This window comes from Natrix helvetica (assembly GCF_964273705.1).
Source record: "Natrix helvetica genome assembly, chromosome: 5".
Lineage (NCBI taxonomy): Eukaryota > Metazoa > Chordata > Lepidosauria > Squamata > Natricidae > Natrix > Natrix helvetica.
The window spans coordinates 48,446,687-48,467,605 of record NC_138551.1 but is presented as its reverse complement, the minus strand read 5'-3'; the positions used below and the strand labels follow the sequence as shown (position 1 = coordinate 48,467,605).

The 20,919-nt window shown below is 38.6% G+C and overlaps 1 protein-coding gene across 1 annotated transcript; it reads right to left on the bottom strand.

Moving 5' to 3' along the window:
* Positions 1-5,568: 5,568 nt before the first annotated feature.
* CPN1 (carboxypeptidase N subunit 1) lies at positions 5,569-20,444 on the bottom strand. The gene is made up of 9 exons (XM_081956426.1): positions 20,111-20,444; positions 17,818-18,014; positions 16,281-16,436; positions 14,336-14,518; positions 9,718-9,829; positions 9,319-9,458; positions 8,293-8,392; positions 7,176-7,294; positions 5,569-5,862 (listed from the first exon to the last, which is right to left on the bottom strand). Exons 1-9 carry the CDS (start codon positions 20,331-20,333, stop codon positions 5,734-5,736), a joined length of 1,359 nt encoding a protein of 452 aa, XP_081812552.1. The 5' UTR covers positions 20,334-20,444; the 3' UTR covers positions 5,569-5,733.
* Positions 20,445-20,919: the final 475 nt, after the last annotated feature.

Genomic DNA, 20,919 nt, shown 5'->3' with positions numbered 1-20,919 from the left:
AGTTTCTTTCACTAATTATTTTATGAAGTATTAATCTCAGCTAAGCAAAGATCTTCTACTGTACTTTATTGTCCCATCAGATTATTGTATTAGTTTATCACTATTTATACCTTTTAGTAATGTAGCAGAAGCAGTTTTGTCAGAAAATATGTGCTGCACAGAGAGAGAGAGACACAATTTGCAGTCGGAACAAATTATATTATTTCTTTTATTAAGGATAGCTCCAACTTATAAGATAATTATAAACAGTGGGTACTGTTGAATATATTGTATGTTTTTGTATCTTATTCTTATTTCTGTAAAACTATAAACATGTGAAAAGAAAACCAATAAGAAGAATAATTCTCTGTATCAATATTCTATTTTCACTGACCAATATCCTAAGCAAATTGGCCTACAAATACCTTACAATATGGCAGTAAAAGGCAATATTCTTGGGAAACAAGAAAGACGCAATTCTTGCCAATAGAGGGAATCAGCCTGATTGACAAAATGTGTTTAGAAGTCTTTTCAAATTAAGTTCCAAAATAGTTGGGAGAAATGCCAAAGAACTAAAAGGTAAATTTTATCACTCACCTATATTTCATGATTTTTTTAAATGTAGTGGTACTTGTCTTAAATTGGTGTTTTTCAAAGCAGTGTTCATCTAGAGTCAATTAATGTAAACAGCTATACTTGCCATGAGGAAAATAAATTGCCATGAAGACTAATTTATTAGCAAATTCAGAGTTCATGAAATAGTTCACAATTTTGATAAATACTTTGCAAAACTTGCACCAACTTTATAAAAATTAATTCCATATAAAATAATACCCTATGGAATATGGATTTTTATTTTCTCACGGATATTTAGATATTAGCTTGGAAATTCTGAACTATCAAAAATTCAAATCAAATCCTGTATGTTTTATGGATTTAGATGTCAAATAAAAATATATGTTAAACAGTGTAATCCACCGCTGCCAGAAATGTGGGGCGATATAGTACTTCCTCACACTTCATGTACAAAATTAAATTACAATCATAGTTGGGTTTCTCCAAAACTGGCACTATGAAACTATCTCTGCATATGTATAATACCAGCTTTTAAGCCTTGGATCCACTTCAGAAAAAAATATTGCTAATAAGAACCAACATGATCAAACAGTTACAAACTTAGCAAGCATAAAAAATAATATGAAAAACTTAAGGAGAGTTGCTTCTGACTTCCGGTTCCGGCTGCGGTTCGCGATGGGCAGGCTCTGCTCGCCCCGTGCACTCCTGGTGGGCTCCCCTTTGATCAGGGGGGCACAGGACGCCCTGGAGGGGCTCCTGCCGAGGGGGCGGCGTAGCGGGGGATCTCCTGTGTCGGTGTCGGCCGGGGGGGCGCATCGCCCTAGGCACTGGGAGGCAAGAGGGGAGGCGCCATGGCGTCTTCGCGTTGAGGCAGCCGGATGAAGCCTAAGATTCGAAGGACGCAGTTGCTGTGTGGTGAGATGGAGATTTCCCCCCCCCATTCCCTTTGATGACTGAATGGAAATAAACAGACTGTCAGCTATTTGGAAAGAACTTCAATTCGTGGCTGGGAAGTGTGATTGGAGGGAGGGGGATTCCCCCCCCCCTTGGACAAGCGGCTTGAAACTGTTTTGCTCCCTGCCCCCAGAAGAGGAGGAGGGGGGAGCCTTGGAATGGAATCACCCTCATAGCAAAAAGCAGATTTCCTTTACTGCAATTGTGAAATGAGGTGATGATCTGTTTTATTTTGAAAACTTTGAAAACTTTTGCCTTTGGATCCCGGAGCTGGCAGGGCAAGATGGCACACTTCCGTTGTCTTTATGTACTTTGAAATTTGACTCCACCTACAGAAGTTGCTGGCATTTTGTCTTTGTCTCCGTGGCACTCAGAGAAGTCTCGTGTTACATCTTAACCTGGACTTGGAACAAAAGACTTTACTGCTTTATTAACTAGGTCCCTATTTGTCTGGGCTCTCTGCCTTGTGATCTCTCTCGGCTACCCACCTCCCCAGTTGCTTCTTCTCTGTATTGACATTTTCATCTCTGAGCTTTGATTACCACAATGCCACCCAAAAGACCACCACCGGGGAAGCCGGGATTTGCGGGCTCCGCCCCAACATCCTCAACGTCCAGCTCCAACGGACAACAGACACTAACTTCTTTGTTCCAGCCCAAGCCCTCTGAGGTGGACTTCCAACAGATGTTTGAACAACTCTTAAAGGGGCAGGAGGAATTAAAAAATCAATTGAAAGAAATGAATGAGCAGATCAGAGAGAATAAAGACCATGTGACCCAAAACTCACAGAGACTGGAACTTTTGGAGGAGGGGACGGCTGAGATGAGAAGAGAGGTGAAGGGAGTCCAGAAAGGAAATCAAGAACTGGAGAACCACCAGATAAAAACAGAATTTGAACGAATGTCCTTCTTTCTTAGGTTTCAAAATGTAATTGAGGCTGATGATGAAAATTTGAGGGATATTATGGCAAATTTATTGGCTGAATTTATTGGAAAAGACAGACAATAGATGGGGTGGGACATGGACCTGGTTTATAGAGTAAATTCAACATATGCTAGAACACGCAATGTTCCAAGGGAGGTACACATCAAATTTCTTAGAAAGACCACAAGAGATGAGATTCTGAGTGCACAAAGGGGGCAAACATTAAAATATAAGGATAGAGAAATAGCCATTCTGAAACAGATCCCAAAGAAAGTTAGAGATAAAAGAAAAAAATATTCGCTCTTAGCGAATAAATTATACCAGAAAGGGGTGTGGTTTTGATGGCTGTTGCCAGAAGGTATGCTAATATTCTGGGAGGACACGAGAGTTAGAATCAACATGACCACTGAGGCTGAGGCCTTTATGGAAAAAAATAAAGTCCTCCTAGATAAACCTAATGACACTACACCAGACATACAAGACACGGGAGGTGCCGGAACCCTGCCAGAGGGGGGAGAAGAGGCAACATTGAGAAAACTCAGATCACAAAAATGAACTTGAAAATCTGTGTGATATAAAATGATTGAAACTATCTTAAGATAAAAGTTTATTGCTGACAAAATAGTACCAAGTAATAACAAACCAATGTATTAGTAAATGAAAGTTATGAGAATGGGGGGAAGGGCCATTTCCTGCGTAATGTAACTGTCAAAATTTGTACTTCATCCATTACCCCTTTCCTTGAATATTTTGTTTTAAAAACCAATAAAATTTTGTTTATAAAAAAAAAGGAGAGTTGCTTCTGTCACTGCTACCAATTATATGTTGCTATGTACCACTGATTTTTAAGTTGAAGTAGTAATGGTAGCAACAGTTGTGATAAGAATCTTTGGCTTGTTCCCACTTTCACACTGGCAACATCTTTTTTCTTCTCTTCTTCAATGATGTTGCATTCATCTTATCTCCACTCTATGTGTGAAATAGGCATAAGTTCTTTTCCTTACGCCAACAGATCTCAATGGTAGTCCAAAGTGTAAAATCTGTTATTGTATATTTCAACCATTAACCTGCAGGTAGAGTCAGGCAATCAATGGGAGATGGAGTCAGGGGTGTTCTTATTTGTCATTTTGAATGGATGTGGTTATATGCCCTCCCCTCTAGTCCCTAGCTGTCATTCTGCAGTTAATCTCTGCATACAGCTGTATATAGAAACATTGTGCTGCTGGTGGACCAGAATTAGCAATATTGTGGTTCTGATTGATCAAACTACAAAACAGTTCTAGACTACTAACCTAGCAGTAACTGTTTTAACTCTACGGTATGACCCTTACCATTTAATGCAAGTGTGGATAGCAAAATAGTGGAATTATATACCAGGGAAATAGAATAGGAGGCTCAACTAGTGTTAAACCTCCACTCCTATTGCAATCTAAACAGAATACACAGAAATTTGGAAATGTGCATGCACCTTTGTATATAAGGGTAAAAATGAAGGGAAGAGAAATTCAGAATAAGCTGCTTGTAACTTAACTCCCTTACTAAATCTGATCTGCTCTGTTCTGGTCTTCACTTTATTGAACTTGGGTAATGACAAAATGGATACCACACACTTCCCTGCGACCGATTCGCTCTCACAGGGAAGGACTCCTCCGGGTGCCGTCCACTAAGCAATGCCAACGGGCGGCGCCTAGGAGTAGAGCCTTCTCTGATGGGCCCAACCCTCTGGAATGACCTCCCCCCCGATATCAGAACCACCACCGACTTCCGCTCCTTCCGACAAAAACTGAAGACTCACCTGTTCCGTTTAGCCGGCCTGGCCCATTCATAGTCTTATTCTACCTCCTGGCAGATATTTTAATTGGGTATTTTTAGGGTTATTTAAATATTGTTTTTAAGTGCTTTGCTTTTGTACAGTTTCTTATTGCCTCCTCTTTTATGTTTGTATTTTCTATTTATTGATGTGTTTTATCTGACTGTACACCGCCCCGAGTCCCTTTGGGGAGAGGGGGCGGTATAAAAGTCTAAATAAAAGTAAAGTAAAGTAAAGGAAGAGGAACATAGAAAAACAAGCCTAGAAATTTTAGACAAAATCCTACTATAGTGGTCTGATGTGCAGATGTTTTTTCCTCTGACTGGTGGCAAGCTGAAGGGGAGCATGCAAAGCCAGAAGCATGCATTGCAGACAAATAATCGGATCAGCCCCATTTGGCAGTAACCTGAAATGGTCACTATAGAGCAGGGGTGGGTTCCTGCCAGTTATAACCTCTTCTATTCAAGAGGTTCCACAAATCTTCAGTGCCGTTTAGAACCGGTTCCAGCTCCCTCCCCCCACCCGTCCGCACATCATCAAGATGAAGAGCCAGAGGAGGAATTCTGGGAGTTGAAGTCCACAAGTCTTAAAGCTGTCAAGTTTGAACACCCCTGGGGTTTTTTTCTAAAGAGTTAGGGGTGCAAGGGTCTTGTACCTTGACAGCTTTAAGACTTGCACACTTCAATGCCAGAGTTTCTGAGTCAACATTTTGGTTGCTAAGCAACAGCGTTAAGTGACTTTCACCACATTTTACAAGTTGGTCACGCCCATCCAGTCACATGGCCGGCAAGCCACTCCCACCCAGTCACATGGCCGGCAAGCCACTCCCATAAAGCAGGCCACACCTACAGAAGAGGTTCTAAAAAAATTTGAAACCCACCACTGCTATAGAGTCAGGAGAGGGAACAATTTCTGCTGATTCAAAGATAGATGAATAGTGTTAACTCTGCAGGCCCGATGATCTGTAGAAAAGTTCAGATCTGAATAAACTTATATTGGGCTGGCTTGAGCAGGCACATACAATTAGCCTCTATAATTTAGTATAAAGTTGTGCCGCAAATGTTTAACAGTTCCCGTTTTGTATATTATACACCCCCCCAAAAGAAGAAATGCATTGCTAACTTTTCCAATATTCATGTAAGCAACTGATTAAAAACATCCTATTATAATTTTTTCCCCATGATTACTCTTCAGTGCCCAGAAGAGGGCAATGTAGTACAGTACTGTACTGTTCTTGAGAAATTAAAACACAGGACTGATTGGAATACCATAAAACAGAATAACCCAATGCCTGTCCTCCTCCGGAAAGAGTTTTCAATCCACAATGCAGTTAAATATATATTTAATATGCAGAAAGCTTTAGATGCATTTCATGATGTGAGGGTCATCAGAGGGATGGGTGCTTCTTAAAAAGTTCATTTGCCACTATTGTTGACATTACATGCCATACAGGGATCCTTCCGCTTTTATCTAGCCAAGGACTATTTTCATCATAGTGTCTGCCATGGGGCAGCCCGTGGGACAATTTTCTTTTGTTGCGGTTTATTGTGGGACCTTTTCTTATATGCCTTTGGTACAGGAGGATTGTCCAAAGGTTTCTGTCTGAGTTGGAAATCCACCTGAAAGAGACAAAAGTCACTGAAATGCCATCCAATAAAAAGTTACATGACACATTGTACCCCTCCCCCTCTCTGCCAGATGGAAGCTTGTCATATTCTCTTTTTTTTTCCATTTGGAAACAGAATTCAATTGGACAAGGTCCTGTGGATGAATTAAAAAAAACACAAAACTATGCAGTAAAAAAACAAGGGAGTATATATTTGCCAAATTTCCATTGGTGAATCAGAAGGACTACATTCTAGGAAAGTCATCTATCTATGTACAGATCTCTGTTATTATAAGGGTTTTTTAAAAGAAGAGGTTAATGGTCTCTAGATGGACAATTTATTGTTTTATTTAGAAAACTGTATGCTTAGAGCTAAGATTTTGATTTTGATGTAACTAATAGTTTTTTATAGTCTTTCCTCAGCTAGGCCAATAAAAGGACATAAAATACATTTCAGTCTTTGGGGCAAGCAATGATAATAAGTTAACTCCAGATTTGGGCATATTTCTAGCAATGAGAAACAGCAAGAGATTTACAAGAAATGCTATGATTAGTGCCAAGCAGCTAAGTGTCATATTAATTTCCAACAATTTTTGAGATCTGTGATATGAAGGAGACTATGTGGGAAATTAACATTTAACTACGGTGAATCATCTCACATTACTGCCTGGGTAGAGAATTTATGGTCCTTCAGATGTTGCTGAACTAGAGCAATCCTTACCTTTGGCTATGCTGGCTGGGGCTGCTTAAGAGTCATACAGTTCAGCAATAACTGATTGTCCTCGGGTGACTGCTGGACTGACTTTTTTTTAAAAGGGAGTCCAACTAGGGCTGGATTGTGTGCTGCCCAGAGTCACTTGTTCATGAGATGGACAGCACTATAAATTAAATGAATAACTAAATAATGGGGCATCAAAGTCCTGGCTACTGTATAAGAATAACTTTTGCTGTTGATGGATAATAGCCTGAAACATATTAGTTGCAATGTTTTCCCAGACAAAGCTTTTTCTGGATAGCAGAAACATAAAACGATGCTACTTATATAAGCCAGCCTCTTATAAACTAACTGTATAACTAGTGGATAATTTATACTTAAGGGAGTATTTTCATGTTTTTCCCCTTCCAGTATGGAAAAGGTATACCATTCTTTTGGGTTGAAAAGTAATTTCTCATTTCCATAGTATTTTCACTAATCAAGATACCAAGTTGCTGCAGTTGAGGAAATACCTATACATGCAGATATTTTCTTCTTTTTCCTTCCCTACTCTACTCATGCTTCATATTGGAAGTAGGAGAATTGTATTTTCTCTTTCCTTCCATACTCACCAATGAGGGCTGAGCTGGGCCAACAGTCACCATCACAGTCTGAGGTTGGTAACCATCTGCTGATGCAATAACTCTATAATTACCAGGCAGTAGCAGCCTGAAGTAGTCCCCATGTTCACCTACATGAGAGAAGAAGATACCAAAAGATTCAGATGTTAAAGACTTCATTTGAAGATGAGGAAACTTAGAAGGATAAACGTCTAGCTAATGCCATCATTTTGTTAGTGGAATTGGAATTAATGAATTACTGATATATCCCCTGACAAATCACTCATGAAGTACATTTTTTCTGCAACCATCGTTGACTAAATGCCATTGAATAGTAAGCTGTCAAAAGAGCAACTAAACCAAAGTCTTGATTAATTTGTCAAGAAGCACAAGGAAATACTTCCAAGGAATCCATAGCTTTGTTCAAATATTCATTATGAATGCAGAAGAAAACAAATATGGAGGTGACTGATGTTTAATGTTCTATAAACATCTTCCTTATTCGTTCTTCATCATATGAAGGTCTAAATGTTTTCAATTCAACATACATGGAATTCTTGTATGACACTTGCACCTTCATAAGTTCAAGCTGAATATAACATATATGAATGGGTAAAAAGAACGGATAAGTAAACAATCCCAGATATAAAGTAAGTTTTTCCTTGTCCTTCTAGATGGTGAAATGCAATCTAAGGGAGTCAGAATCCTTCAGCCACACTTTTTTAGGGTTAACATTTGACTTAATTTAACAAAGTTAATAAAAAATATCACAAACTCCAGAAATCCTGTCCACAGACCAGCCTGACTACATGTCTATTTCACACAAACATACACTGTAGATACCTTATATAGTCTAAAGCTAATTGTGCAATGCTACGATTTTAAGTGTTCCCTATATTGTCATAGGATTACAACTTTCAAAATCTCCAGAAAAGGAATTCTGACTGTACATACAGTAAGTCATCCTAATAAAGTTGGCAGGAATCAGTTTTGGGAGTGCTTAATTTCTGAATTTGTTACTAAATTCTAGCAATTTTTAAAATTCAAATTACAATGCGGTAAATACCTATGAAATCAATTTAAGGACTCTTAAGAAAAAGATTTAACTTATGTTAGGCTGAATACCAACCTGTAGTGACATCATGGCCAATTCCTTCCACAGAAATTACAGCTCCTGCAAGTTTGTTGTTGTTCTCATCTGACACCAGTCCTTTGATGCCCTGGTGAATCTGCACAACAGAAATACTGAACAGCCTTAGGACTAAGACCATGGTACTAAGGAAGAATACAGCAACAATTCATTTTGTCCAAAGCTTCATCAGTGATAGGGCTTCTTTACTGGTCTGAGAAAAGATCTTTTCTCAGTTCACAATAAATGTGGCAAGTTCAGAAAGTCCCAAGTTCATCCATCAGCAGCTTCAGAATAGATAGAAAGGCCTTCCAGAAGAAAAGACTGTATCTGAAACTCTGAACAGAGTTCCAGAGTTGTCATGTATTCTACATTCATTTATTAGGCGAACAAGAAAAAAACTGAGTATGTTCATACCTAATCAGAATTGTATTATCTCTAGGAAGAGTTAGGAAAAAATGTGGGAGATGGTGGGAGTAGTACAGGAATGGTGGGAAGGCACTGGGAGATTTGGAACAACAGAGGGGCTGACAGAAAAGCACTGGGCAGATTGGTGGAGGTGTGCAGCAGTGGCAAGAAAAAAACTGAGAAGATAGAAGTAGGAGGGTTGGTAAGAAACATACTTTTGTGCAAACATGTGCAAAGTAGTACATAGGCTTTTTAATGGATATTCAAGAGCACCTTCAAGTTCAATGGGCACTCAGGTTTAATAGATGCCCCATCCCCCTATTCAAAAAACAGTGGTATACTTGGCATATTAGCCAATGGGAGCTCCACTCATTGCCATTAATGTGCTGCACTGTTAACAGCCAAACAGCTGATAGATGCATCAGCAACACCGACCTGACTCCACACGCACCACCAACACTCTAGATAGCCTCCTTGTCATCTCATTCCACTGCCAAATAGTCAAATCAAGGCTTCATTATTTAATGTAACATCTTACAAGCATGAAAGAAAGAAGGGATCAACTTTTTAAAAAGGTTTGCCAAAAAGCAGAATGATATTGTGTCATAATTTTGTTACCTCCTCTATGTAAGCAATAAGGGCCTCCCGATTTGCCAGCCATTCATATTCCAGTTCCTCCTGTGGCGGGAATTTCTTGCAGCTCAGTTCAAGGGTAATTTCAAAGCAGTTGGTGTGCAGGTAATTGAAATCCTGCATCCCTGAAGGACAGATAGATAGATAGATATACTGGTAAAAAATCTTAAGCATCCCTTTGAGCTATAAATGTCACCAACTAAAAGGATGACTTGATTACTTGATATCTGAGTATGAGAATCAAAGATCAAAACAATAGAAATGCTCCAAAATAGGGAACTTTTCTAACCATTCTAAAGGTTATCACTCTTACACAATGGGACATTTCAAAATCTTCTCTCCAAAACATACTTACTCTCTTTCTGTTGTCCCATTTTGCCTTACCTTTGCTGAGTGAGTACCAGAATGCCCCATTAGTGATGCCATCAATAAAGAAATCTCCACAGTTTGTACCCCGATGCATCCATCCGTGGGCATAAGAATAAACCTTGGCCAACTGGAAAGAAAATGTCAAGATGGTCATATATTTTCACCTGTCCAGTCACATTGCAAGCTGGAAATAGACTCTAGGTCTAAAAAGGGGGAAAAGAAGACCATAATATCCCCTTTGCAATATTAGTGTCCTTACTTCTCATTAAGAAAAACTATCCTATCATATTATATAGCAGATTCAATGCTGTTCTGAGCAAAACAAGAAAAAAAACATTCACAGCATACAGTGAAAGAGCCAAAGAAAATAATTATTTCTTCCTCTCCTCCTCCTCCTCTGCATAAGAATATTAAAAAAGCCCAGTGTGATTAGACCATAGGCTCATTCAGCCATTTTTTTCATAGCAATGAACCACTTATCATTGAGAAAGCTATGGTAGACTCTCTCTTTGTTCCATATATATATATATATATATATATATATATATATATATATATATATATATATATATATATATATATATATATATATATATATATATATATATATATATATATATATATATATATATATATATATATATATATATATATATATATATATATATATATATATATATATATATAATTGTGTTGTATTTGTGCTGATAAATAAATAAAGGAAGACTAGTATAAATCTATTTCAAGCTATTTAGCTCTCATCAGCTAGCCATACCATTACTGGGATTCGAACCAGGGCTGTATTACATATTAGGCAGTTGCATTAGCCACTAAGCCACAGGCTCTCCTCCTTATCAGCTGAGCCAGGGAAATAGGTATGTATTTGTGTTACAACCCCTGGTATGCCCAAATATGGGGGGGAGCTCACTACTCCCCCTTTCTGTCCTTCGGCTCATTACAGAAGACCATACAGGTTTTCTGCCTGTATGGTCTTCTGTAATGAGCCGAAGGACCGAAAGGGGGAGTAGTGAGCTCCCTCCCATATTTGGGCATACCAGGGGTTGTAACACAATTACATACATACATACATACATACATACATACGTACGTACGTACGTACGTATGTATGTATATATGTATACATGTATAGACACACACATATATATGGTGTCTATTTTATTAGAGATAATGAACAACCATTGTGATTAATAGTGAATGATTGCTTTATCTTCCATGAACTTTTCTTAGTTCTTTTTAAAAAAAATAAGCTGGTTGTTATCATTACATTTGTGAAAATAAATCCAAAAAGGTATTATTTGTATATGTTCTGAACTTCCTGCCCCTCACATTTATTAAATCATCTGAGTTATAGTATTTTGAGAAGTAGAGGAAAAGGAATGTTTATAACTCTATTTTCCCCCGTTTAATTTAAAGAAACCTTAATGTAATTTTTCAACTTGAGCAGGAGGGCTATTCCAACAACTCACAATTTAGGTTGTACTTTTCTACTTCTATAATTCTCAATTATTATTTTATTATTTATTATTTAAAATCAACATTATATTGAATCTTAGAAATGCATAACTTTGTATAGGGAATTATATCACCAGATTATTTTTACTTTCCTAATAATATCCTAGCACCTCCACCTTGAAATCAGCCTTTTGGGCAGTTTCTGGATTATTCATTGCCAGTTAAGGGCCCATCAAATATGTTTATAATTTATTTAAAACAGTTTTATTCCACTATCAACTACAGGGGCAGTGTAGTTCATAGCAAATACAAATAAAAAACCCAGCAGTGGAATAATAATAATACTTAAAACATCAAAAATATCAATTAATAGAATCCAGAAGAATATATTGAAAGCTTTCCCAAAATGAAAAGTCAGCACTACATTCAAAAAGATTATCTATTTAAAAATGTTTGTTTTTTTCCTGACTGTGTAGGAGTTGGCTTCCTTGCACTTTTTCCCTTGAAGTTTCTTTCTCATGGTACAACTGGAAGGAATCCAACAACTGGCTAAGAGTCATTATTGCAAAAAAGCATAAATATTCATTACAGTTTTTAAATCATCAGTATTGTGCTGTACTACACAAGATATATTGCAATACTAGTCATTTGGCCTGAGGATCAAGTTCAGAGCTCCCAGAGCAAATTGAACAAACACTTGTAATATTAAATATATACAAGGACTCTAGCAGTATTATTTACAACAGAACTAGTTACTTCATACACATTCCAGGGAAAAAAAATCAGGGAGTCAGAATTAAAACACAGAACTTATCACTGGCCACCCCTGGGATGTGACATACAATGTATACAGTACCACTGTATTCACAGCAGCTGCATTCTGTTTACATTTTAAGCTTTCCCCCTCCATCTTATTACAGTTCCTTCCTTCATGTTTAGAACACATCTTTTTTTCAATTCTAACTTTACTATCCAACTGGACACCTCACTTTCAATATTAGGAATTCATCCTCATATCTGCATGTCACAGTATAAAGATAACCCATCAACTGTTAATTAAGGATATTAATATATGATGCTCTCAATTTGTCTCCAGACTACCACTTAAATGACTTCTGTGCAACTTTCCATGATTCAGTTCATAGAAGTGGCATTTTTTCTGTTTCTTCCAGCATAGGCTTTGCTAAGTAGTCTGCCGTGAATTGTTCTGAGGTAAATCTAGGGAAGGAAGCTGGCCTGCTGCTGTTGATTATCTTAGCCTATTTCAGGCGTGCCTTGATACGATTGCTGGGCCCTGAGTTCCAGAGCCATTTGCTTTGCTCTTACACTGTGCCCCCAGCCCCCAAATTATCATCTCTCCCATTTCTCTTTCAACTCTTGAGTGGCAGGGGAAGTGGGAAGCGGGATTTGTGGAATTTTAGTTCTCCAGGCACTTAAATGACCCATTTCCCCTAAGAAAGGTTAAAAAAGGGGATCTATGCCAGGATCAGAGAACAGAGAGGAAATGAGTCACTTTACTCTTTTCTCCTTCATCGCTCTTCTCATACACCACGGGAAGGAGAGAAATGGTATTTTGGTACCAGTTTCTTCTAGACCCATTATTGGATTAACTCCTACTATGGAAATTCTGCTTTACCAGAATGATGCCAGCTGAAGGGGCACTTCCCCTCATCTCAGCTGTCTGTTTTGTCAGGGGAAGAATATTTCACCCTGAACTAGATGAGGCTTAGACTGCGGCGTTTCCAAACAGCATTATCTTTAAGGTGCGAAGAAAAGAAATAAAAGTTCTGGAGAAACATATTCTAATTAAAAAAACAAACTTTAATACAAAAATAATAAATGGAAATAAAACAAAACTATCTAATTGTTACATTTTGGAAGAAGCAATTCTGTCTACCAGTTTCCTGGTAGACGGACAAAGATCAAAAGGAAAGAGAAGTCTCTGGAATGTGTGAAGTAATAAAAAAAGATAAGCATGTGCAGTACATCATTGTCAGATAAGACCTTATGACCTGCGCAGTAACTCTTTCAGTTTAACTATTCAGTTCAGGCTAGCAAACAATTTAACGCAGTGACACGTTTCTCCATGTATTGGTGCGGCAATGACAACACTGCAAAGATATTATTTTATATATATCCAGCAATATTCCATAAGACTGCTGGATATGCACAAATATAACTGGATACATATTTAAAATTCCTCACAGTGGTTTTGGCATCATAGTATTGAAGCCCTAAGGGAGGAGGGTGTTTTAAACAGTATACAGCATGCACCCTGGAAGAGCAGTTATATGGCATTCATTCACCCCAAAAAGGATAAGGAGACCCAAAGGTGCTTTTTCAAGAGGCAATTGGATTTTCTTGTTTTTCTTTTTCTCTTTTTTCTTTGAAGAGGTTTTGCTTCTCATCCAAGAAGCTTCTTCAGCTCTGACTGGATGGTGGGGAATGGAAGAAAAAGAATGCAGATGACCAGCATGACCAGTCAGAGCTGAAGAAGCTTCTTGGATGAGAAGCAAAACCTCTTCAAAGAAAAAAAGAGAGAGAGAGAAAAAAGAAACCCAGTTGCCTCTTGAAAAAGTACTTTTGGGACAACTTTGGCCTGGATGATTGAGAATCTCCACAGATATAAGGAGACCCGCTTTTCCTCCTCTGCCTTCTCTTGGTAAGTGATCAGGAGGATGGGTGGAAAGAAAGAAGGGCTGGGTCTCTTCTCTCCTAATATTATCTTGCCATAAATGGCAGGAGGACAAGGGGGGGAAAAGTGAGGGTGGAAGAAATATGGGAGGATGACTCACTTGATGCCAGCTCTTTGACCCTATCCTTGGGCTTTGAGAACTGATGCAAAAGAGCACCAAAGATAACCAGGAACAGAAGAGGCATTCCCATCTGAATTCTCTCCCAGGATCTCAATTTGGATAGAATCTCTATTCAGCTTAATTCCCAAGACTGGGTATTTGTCCAAAGTGCAGTCACACTTAAGCTGGTATATTTTACTGTCGGTTTCCACACTGGTCATGTTGATGTGCAGAACCAACCTGAGGTCAGGTTAGATGTGAAGGTAGCCAGCATCTAATTACCTCCTAAAAGAGAGCCTTTGTTCTACACAGACATTGATTTGAATCCATTTCATCTTGCTTTTATTATCCCTGACATTTCTCACCTTTCTGAAGAGGGTATCATCAGGCGTGGGGGTGCTATTTGCTTGCCAGTTGCCACGGATTCTCTGTTCATGGGATTTGTCATAGGGATAATTGGCAACTACAGCTCCACCATGAAGATTGGCGGAGAGAATAAAATTGTAACTCTTCATCCATTCAATTACAGCCAATGTCTCTGATTCTACCTGTCAGAAATACACAAAATACCAAGCCAGATGCTCAACCTGATTTTTAATACTTCTAATTTGTTCAGACTTGCAGCACTGCCCCCATGAGAACATACCCAGATTGCAAATATAAAAATGCCTAAACGACTGCTCTCTAATCTCAGAATTCTCTGGCCTTGGACATCATTAATAAAGTAAGCAAGTGCCCATGGACAAAACCCTTTACATTTTTCCTTGGACCAATTGCTAATTGATTTCTGGACAGAGTTTAATAGATTGGTAATTATTTTGAAAGCCCTAAATGGCAATGCCTGAGGCATTGTCTCTTCAACTACCATCCTTGCTTGCCCCTTATTAAGATCAAATGGGAAATCTTTTTCCTGCTTTCATGTACCACAAAAATGTTCTTGGCTGCAATGAGATACAGACTCCATCCATTAAAACAAAATTTTGGCAGAATTTTAATCTGCCAAATTGACTTAGCTTTATTGGAGAAGAGTGGGTTATCTGACTCTGTCTTGCTTATGCTTTCCATTTTGCTGTTGCAATGCTAATTTTATTCATTTATTTAGATAATTTATATGGCCACCCATTCACTTTCAGTGACTCTAACTAAGCAGCTGACAAAATTTTTGTAAAATGCATTAGGTATGTATTAAATACTCAACACACATGTATCTAAATAATAAGTAATGGGCAAAGATCTTAAGTGCACACTAATTAATCTGACTTTCTTGTTTGTCATCTTCCTCCCTTCCTTCCTTCCTTCCTTCCTTCCTTCCTTCCTTCCTTCCCTCCCTTCCTCCCTCCCTCCCTCCCTCCCTCCCTTCCATACACTCCCATACACACAAACAGATACATACTCATACACAGAGCAAAAAAACCCACACTATTGAAGTCTATTTAGTGGTTAAAATTATCTGTTGTAGCAATCCCACAACCATTAAGGTTCACAAGCTTTATGTTTTAACATGTCCAGCCTGTTGTGGCTTATTCAGCAAATCATACTTAAGCAACTCATGGCTTAGACAATATGTGAATCTAGTCATGATTCTGTATTTTAGAAATTGGGAGCCTGGGAACTGGGAAACTGGAAATTCTAGTCCTGCCTTAGGCACAAAACCTACCTGGATGAGCTTGGACCAGTCATACTCTCTCAGCCCTGGAAGAAGGCAATAGCAAACTGTTTTTGAAATTTTGCCAAGAAAACTGTAGGACTAGTTCAGGCAGTCACCAGGAGACAATGCTGACTTGAAGGCAGCATGCAAATGCATTTGCATACATGCATGCATGCCCATGCACAGGCACGTATATACACACATAGACTCAAGCAAGTGTGCAGACTTTATACTCATCCTGATCTTATTTAATGCATATAGGGCTTCACATGGCTAACATCAGAAATGATGGCGTTGCTAGATTCCTAAGAGATGTTTAAGAACTTGGGAACCAATACTCAATATTTTAATTTTCCATATCTAGATACACAGACAGAGACCCAGACAAAATCTTCTCCCTGTGTTTCAAAGGACTATGATCCAGGGAGTATTAAAGCAGTTGGGTTTTCTCCATATGCAATTTGGCTCTTAGAGAAAAGTGAAGAGAATGGCAAAAAAAGTGGAGAGAACTTAATTCATGCAGTGTTGTAAGAGTCCAGTAACATGCATTAAACAGCCATCACATGTTTCTACAACCACATGGCTAGGATGGATGAGTGGATGAACTATAAGTGGATACAGTAGACACATTACTTGAAAGGGATTAATTGGATTGGCATTACCTGGCTTTTCCAATTATCTGGCAAAGGGATGTGATGATTGGGTCCACCCTGTTTCTCATTGGAATACATGATGGTGTTGAGGTCAGGAAAATTACGGTTAAGGTCAACTCCATTGACATTGTTTCGCCCAATGAAATACTCTAAATAACTTTGGTTCTAAAAAAGAGAATAATACATTTTTGTGTAATCTGTAGATATGTTTAAGTGAATACCAAATGTTAGTTTATATCTTGAGGCATGAAAAGAGAGATACACATTTCAGAAAAGAGTATAAAAGCCGTTCAGGAGCTTCTGGATTTCAGGATGCTAAGAATAGTTGCCAAATATTTATTAAGCAGGGTCTTCTGATACAGTTTAGCATGGTCAGAATTCAACAGACAACCCTAAATTAAAGATGATTATATTTTAAGAAACATCTCTTTTTCCTTAACACAATTGTATTCAAAGCTACAGGGCGTAAACATGAAATGCAGAATTGAAATTCCCTTATTTTTATGGCCCAAGAAATCAGTTTGAATTATAGGAATCAATTTTCTCTTGGGATGGGAAATTGGCTGTTGCCTTTACTAATCAATGTCACTTGCCCTGCTCAAAGATATTTTGCCGAAAGAACAATGAACTACACAGAATATCCAAAACGATAAATGGTCAGAACAGTTTGGAACTGTGTTAAGTGCACTATTATAAATTGGAAGAGTTTGTGGAAAGCCTGTTATCTGGAAGTCCCCCAATTACTGTGACTTTCCTCCTTTGAAGTCATCATGGTGATAGCCATCCTCTGAAGAGCCAGAAAGTGAAAGCAAGTTGGCCAGTGGCATTCATTGCAATGTAATGCCTGCTTCCCAATCACTGGAAAATATGGGTGAAGATTGAAATGTCTCACTTTTACAGGTCTGCAACTATGACATCATCAAATCAAAGTGGATTGGGGCAGCTTTGCTACAGCTCAGTATCCATGACCAAAAGTGAGTATTGTTGATATTGACTGGCACAAGCCCTACTTTTTTTTACCAGTAGATACCAAAATATTTTCTGCATTCAAAGCATATGTTCTACTTTTTTCTGTATTCAAAGCATATGTTCTACTTTTTACTGCATAGTACTGCCATATGTTGCCTTATAAATTAGATTAAGATCCAACTCTCTCACTTAACAGCGGCAAGCTATATGTCTCTGGAAGATCACAAACAAGCAATCATGATAAGTTTGTACAATATTCTGTAGCAGTCACCTGAGTCTATTCTCAAGATGTATTGCCTTTTGACACAGAAATTTAATTCAGCTGTTGCAATGAATAAAGTTTGATTTAGAGCTATTGTCTGTGACTTTGGCTTCCCCAAATTTGATATCTCCAAAAGTGCTGGAACTAACTAAACATTCTGAAAATTGCACTTCCTACACATTCAGTAAGCATCAAACTGAAGGAAACATAAGTATGTTTCCTTTCTCGCCATTCCTCTCTCCCTTGACTGCCTTAAAATAAACTTTTGTTATTACCGTGACAATTGAAATAAAAAAAGGGATGCTTGCCTGGTACCTGGGCAGCTGCCACTTCATATCCATCAGGATTCATCGAAGGTAAGAGGTGAATGCGTGTTTCATGGATGAGCTGTGTAATGCGCGGATTACCATGGCGATACTCTTCACAGAGGAAATTCGCAAGCTGGAGCAACAGTTCCCGGCCTAGTACCTCATTCCCATGCATGTTTGCCACATACTTGAATTCTGGCTCCACTGAGAAAGGGAGATATTTGCTGACATTGGAACAAAGTAGATGGATTCAACACAACTGGGTGCTAAATGCATAAACATTGAGGTCAAGCAGGAGGGGAAAGCAGCACAGATTCCCAAATGGCATTCTGTGATGGGAAACTATAGCAGTGGCCTTTTGTATTGTGGAAAGAAGCTCATTGTGAGGTTATGTGCTTCTTCAGGCCACATGTTTACTGTCAAACCAAGAGAGGTCAATTGCTGCCTCTCATACAGAACTTAAAGCATAAGGGACAGGAATCTGTGCTTGGAGAAAATGGGAAGAAGCAGTGCATTGTATGAGATGTATCCTGGGGGCAAATCTTTTCCTGTGGTGGAGAATTGAAAGTAGGGCACAGTCACAACTACATAATCAGGGTCTCTATTTCCTCATTTCATACAGGGCATCCAAAGGCCCCTTCCATTGTTCCTCTTCAGCTTATCTCCTGGAATGTCACATTCCAGCCTTCTAAAGCTTTACGGGGGTTAAAGTAAATTGCAAAATAAAATCAGCATGGTTTAGCCTCAAATTCATTTATGTAAAACTGCTTCCCCCATAGATGGCCCCCTTTTTTCTACATGTATCCTGCAGGATGCAAAAAAAAAACCCAAAACAATTATTAGGCTCTGAGAGGGCCCTTCTACAGGAAGAAGGATATTAATTATATACAGAAGTCTCTAGAATTGTAAGCAGTATATCTGCAAATATAGGTAGTCCTACTTTACTGTACGCACAAAAGAATAAAAATATTTGTGTAGATTATAAGGGAGGATCCATGTATACATAATAGAATCCCTTGACGAAATTTGCAGCTGATTCCCTATTCATTCTTCATTAGTTCTGTGTTCCTCTTCTTGTATCCTTAAAAATCTTTGAACCAGTTGGTCTATGAGATTTCTTTACATGAATTTTAATGGCTTACCTGCTAATCTTGGTGGTAAGAAACCTTACTAGTTATTAGTGTTATCTATCTTGTAGGATTAATGCAAAAAAACAATTTATATCATACTGGAAAATGCTGAACTTTGCACATCAGAGAAATGAACATTTACTAAATTACTAAAACACAAATACAGCTCTTTTAATTAGGTTTTGGGGCGTACAAGTAAAAGAGGCCATAAAATGTCATAAAAATAAAAAGGCAGGATTGTCTAAAGAATTTTAATTATCTGCTCTTGTGCTTAATGTAACTGATGAATAATTTTACAATGCCTAGTTGAATAAAAATATTTTTGCCTGACATCTACTGGATAATGGTTAGCAGTAGACTAGCCTCTTCCAGTCTGGCATCCCCCAGATATGTTGAACTTCAGCTTCTGTAATTCCTAAGTACACTACTTTGGGGAAGGTACTCATTAACCAGAATGCTTCTAATGAAAAACCCCTTTGCTTTAGCTGTTGAAGGTATATCAAGGGCTTCAACATATGATCTTTGAACTTAGAATTCTTGCTGCATAATTATGAGTCTGGCGCCTCTATTTCCCTCTCTTTGTCATCGGCATCAACATGCTGCAAAGTCAGGCTCTGCCCCACTTATTCAAAGTGCAATCTATCAAAGCTACAATTTGCAACAACAAAGTTATGAGTGTTAGGGCAGAGAGATAGTGTAGGGAGAGATAGTGTAGGTTTTGCCATCTCCCAAGATTAATATTAATTTTAGCTACAATATTTTGTAGAATTAAAGTACAGCATTAAAAAAGAGAACTGGAGTTGAATCTCTGAAATTGGAATTAAATTTTACCTTAATTACAACTCAGATGGTTGCTAGTACACATCTCTCAGACCTTCACATGAAATGAAATAAACCCACTAACATGTCATGAGGCTTAATACATTTTTAAAACCATGCTATTAATTAAACAAGTCATTGTCAATCCGAACACTGGTTCTGTTCTGCACAGCCCCTCCCCCTTCCCCATAACTTGACCAAACTTTCTACTAGGAAAACCTTGGCCCTGGCTTGATTCCATTAGGCACAGAGATTCCAGCACCACACTGAACCCAATTGTGCATTGATCAGGCAGAGCAAAAAGAAGCATCTCTTCAACTATACAAGAGTTATACGTCTGGGCACACTTACTGGGCTCATGGATGCCAGGAGAGTCACTGAATTCCAGCACATAGAGTTTGCGGCCCTGCACACTGTGCCCAATGCTGTACAGCCTGGTAACATAGGGGCATGAGCCCCTTACATCAAACAGCGCCTGCACCAATTCCTCATAGCGGTGATGGACAAAGTTAATTGAGGCAGCCACTCTCACCAAGAGCAGAACTTTTCCAAGGAGCCAAAGCCACTGATACATCTTTCTCCGGGTGGCAAGCAGCTTTGTGCAGGAGACGATAGCTCTCCAAGCTTGCTTTTTGACATCAATCAGAATGCTAACTCAACCCAGTTCTCTCCAGTTTTACAGTCAAGTGCCAGCCCACTCCACCTGTGGTGGAGACAGTGATGGGAGGAGCATCTCAATGAATGCCCCTTACAGCGAGGGAAGAATTTTTTTAGTGCTGAGTTCTTCCCCTTGTGCTCTCGTACACACACATATGCCTCAGAACTTTTGGAGCCAGAATTATTCAAAACCTCTGCACGTTTAGAAAGTTGTGTTGATTCCTGTTCATTTATTAACTGAAGGGTAAACAGGTGCCTGAAATCTCCTGGCTCTTCACGACAGGACAGAGACCTGATCAAAATCTCTCCGACAGGAAAAGGTATTCAGGAACTGTGACATCTTTCACTGGAGTTTTGGTTTCTGCCTAGGCTCACTAGATTTTAAGAAGCACATTTTCAGCCACATGCCAGAGCTCTTACATGCACAACTGTAACAAAGCAATCGTCTCTGAACATGTACAACATGCTTTTTCCTTTCTGTGCTCTCCCTATATTCAGATCTT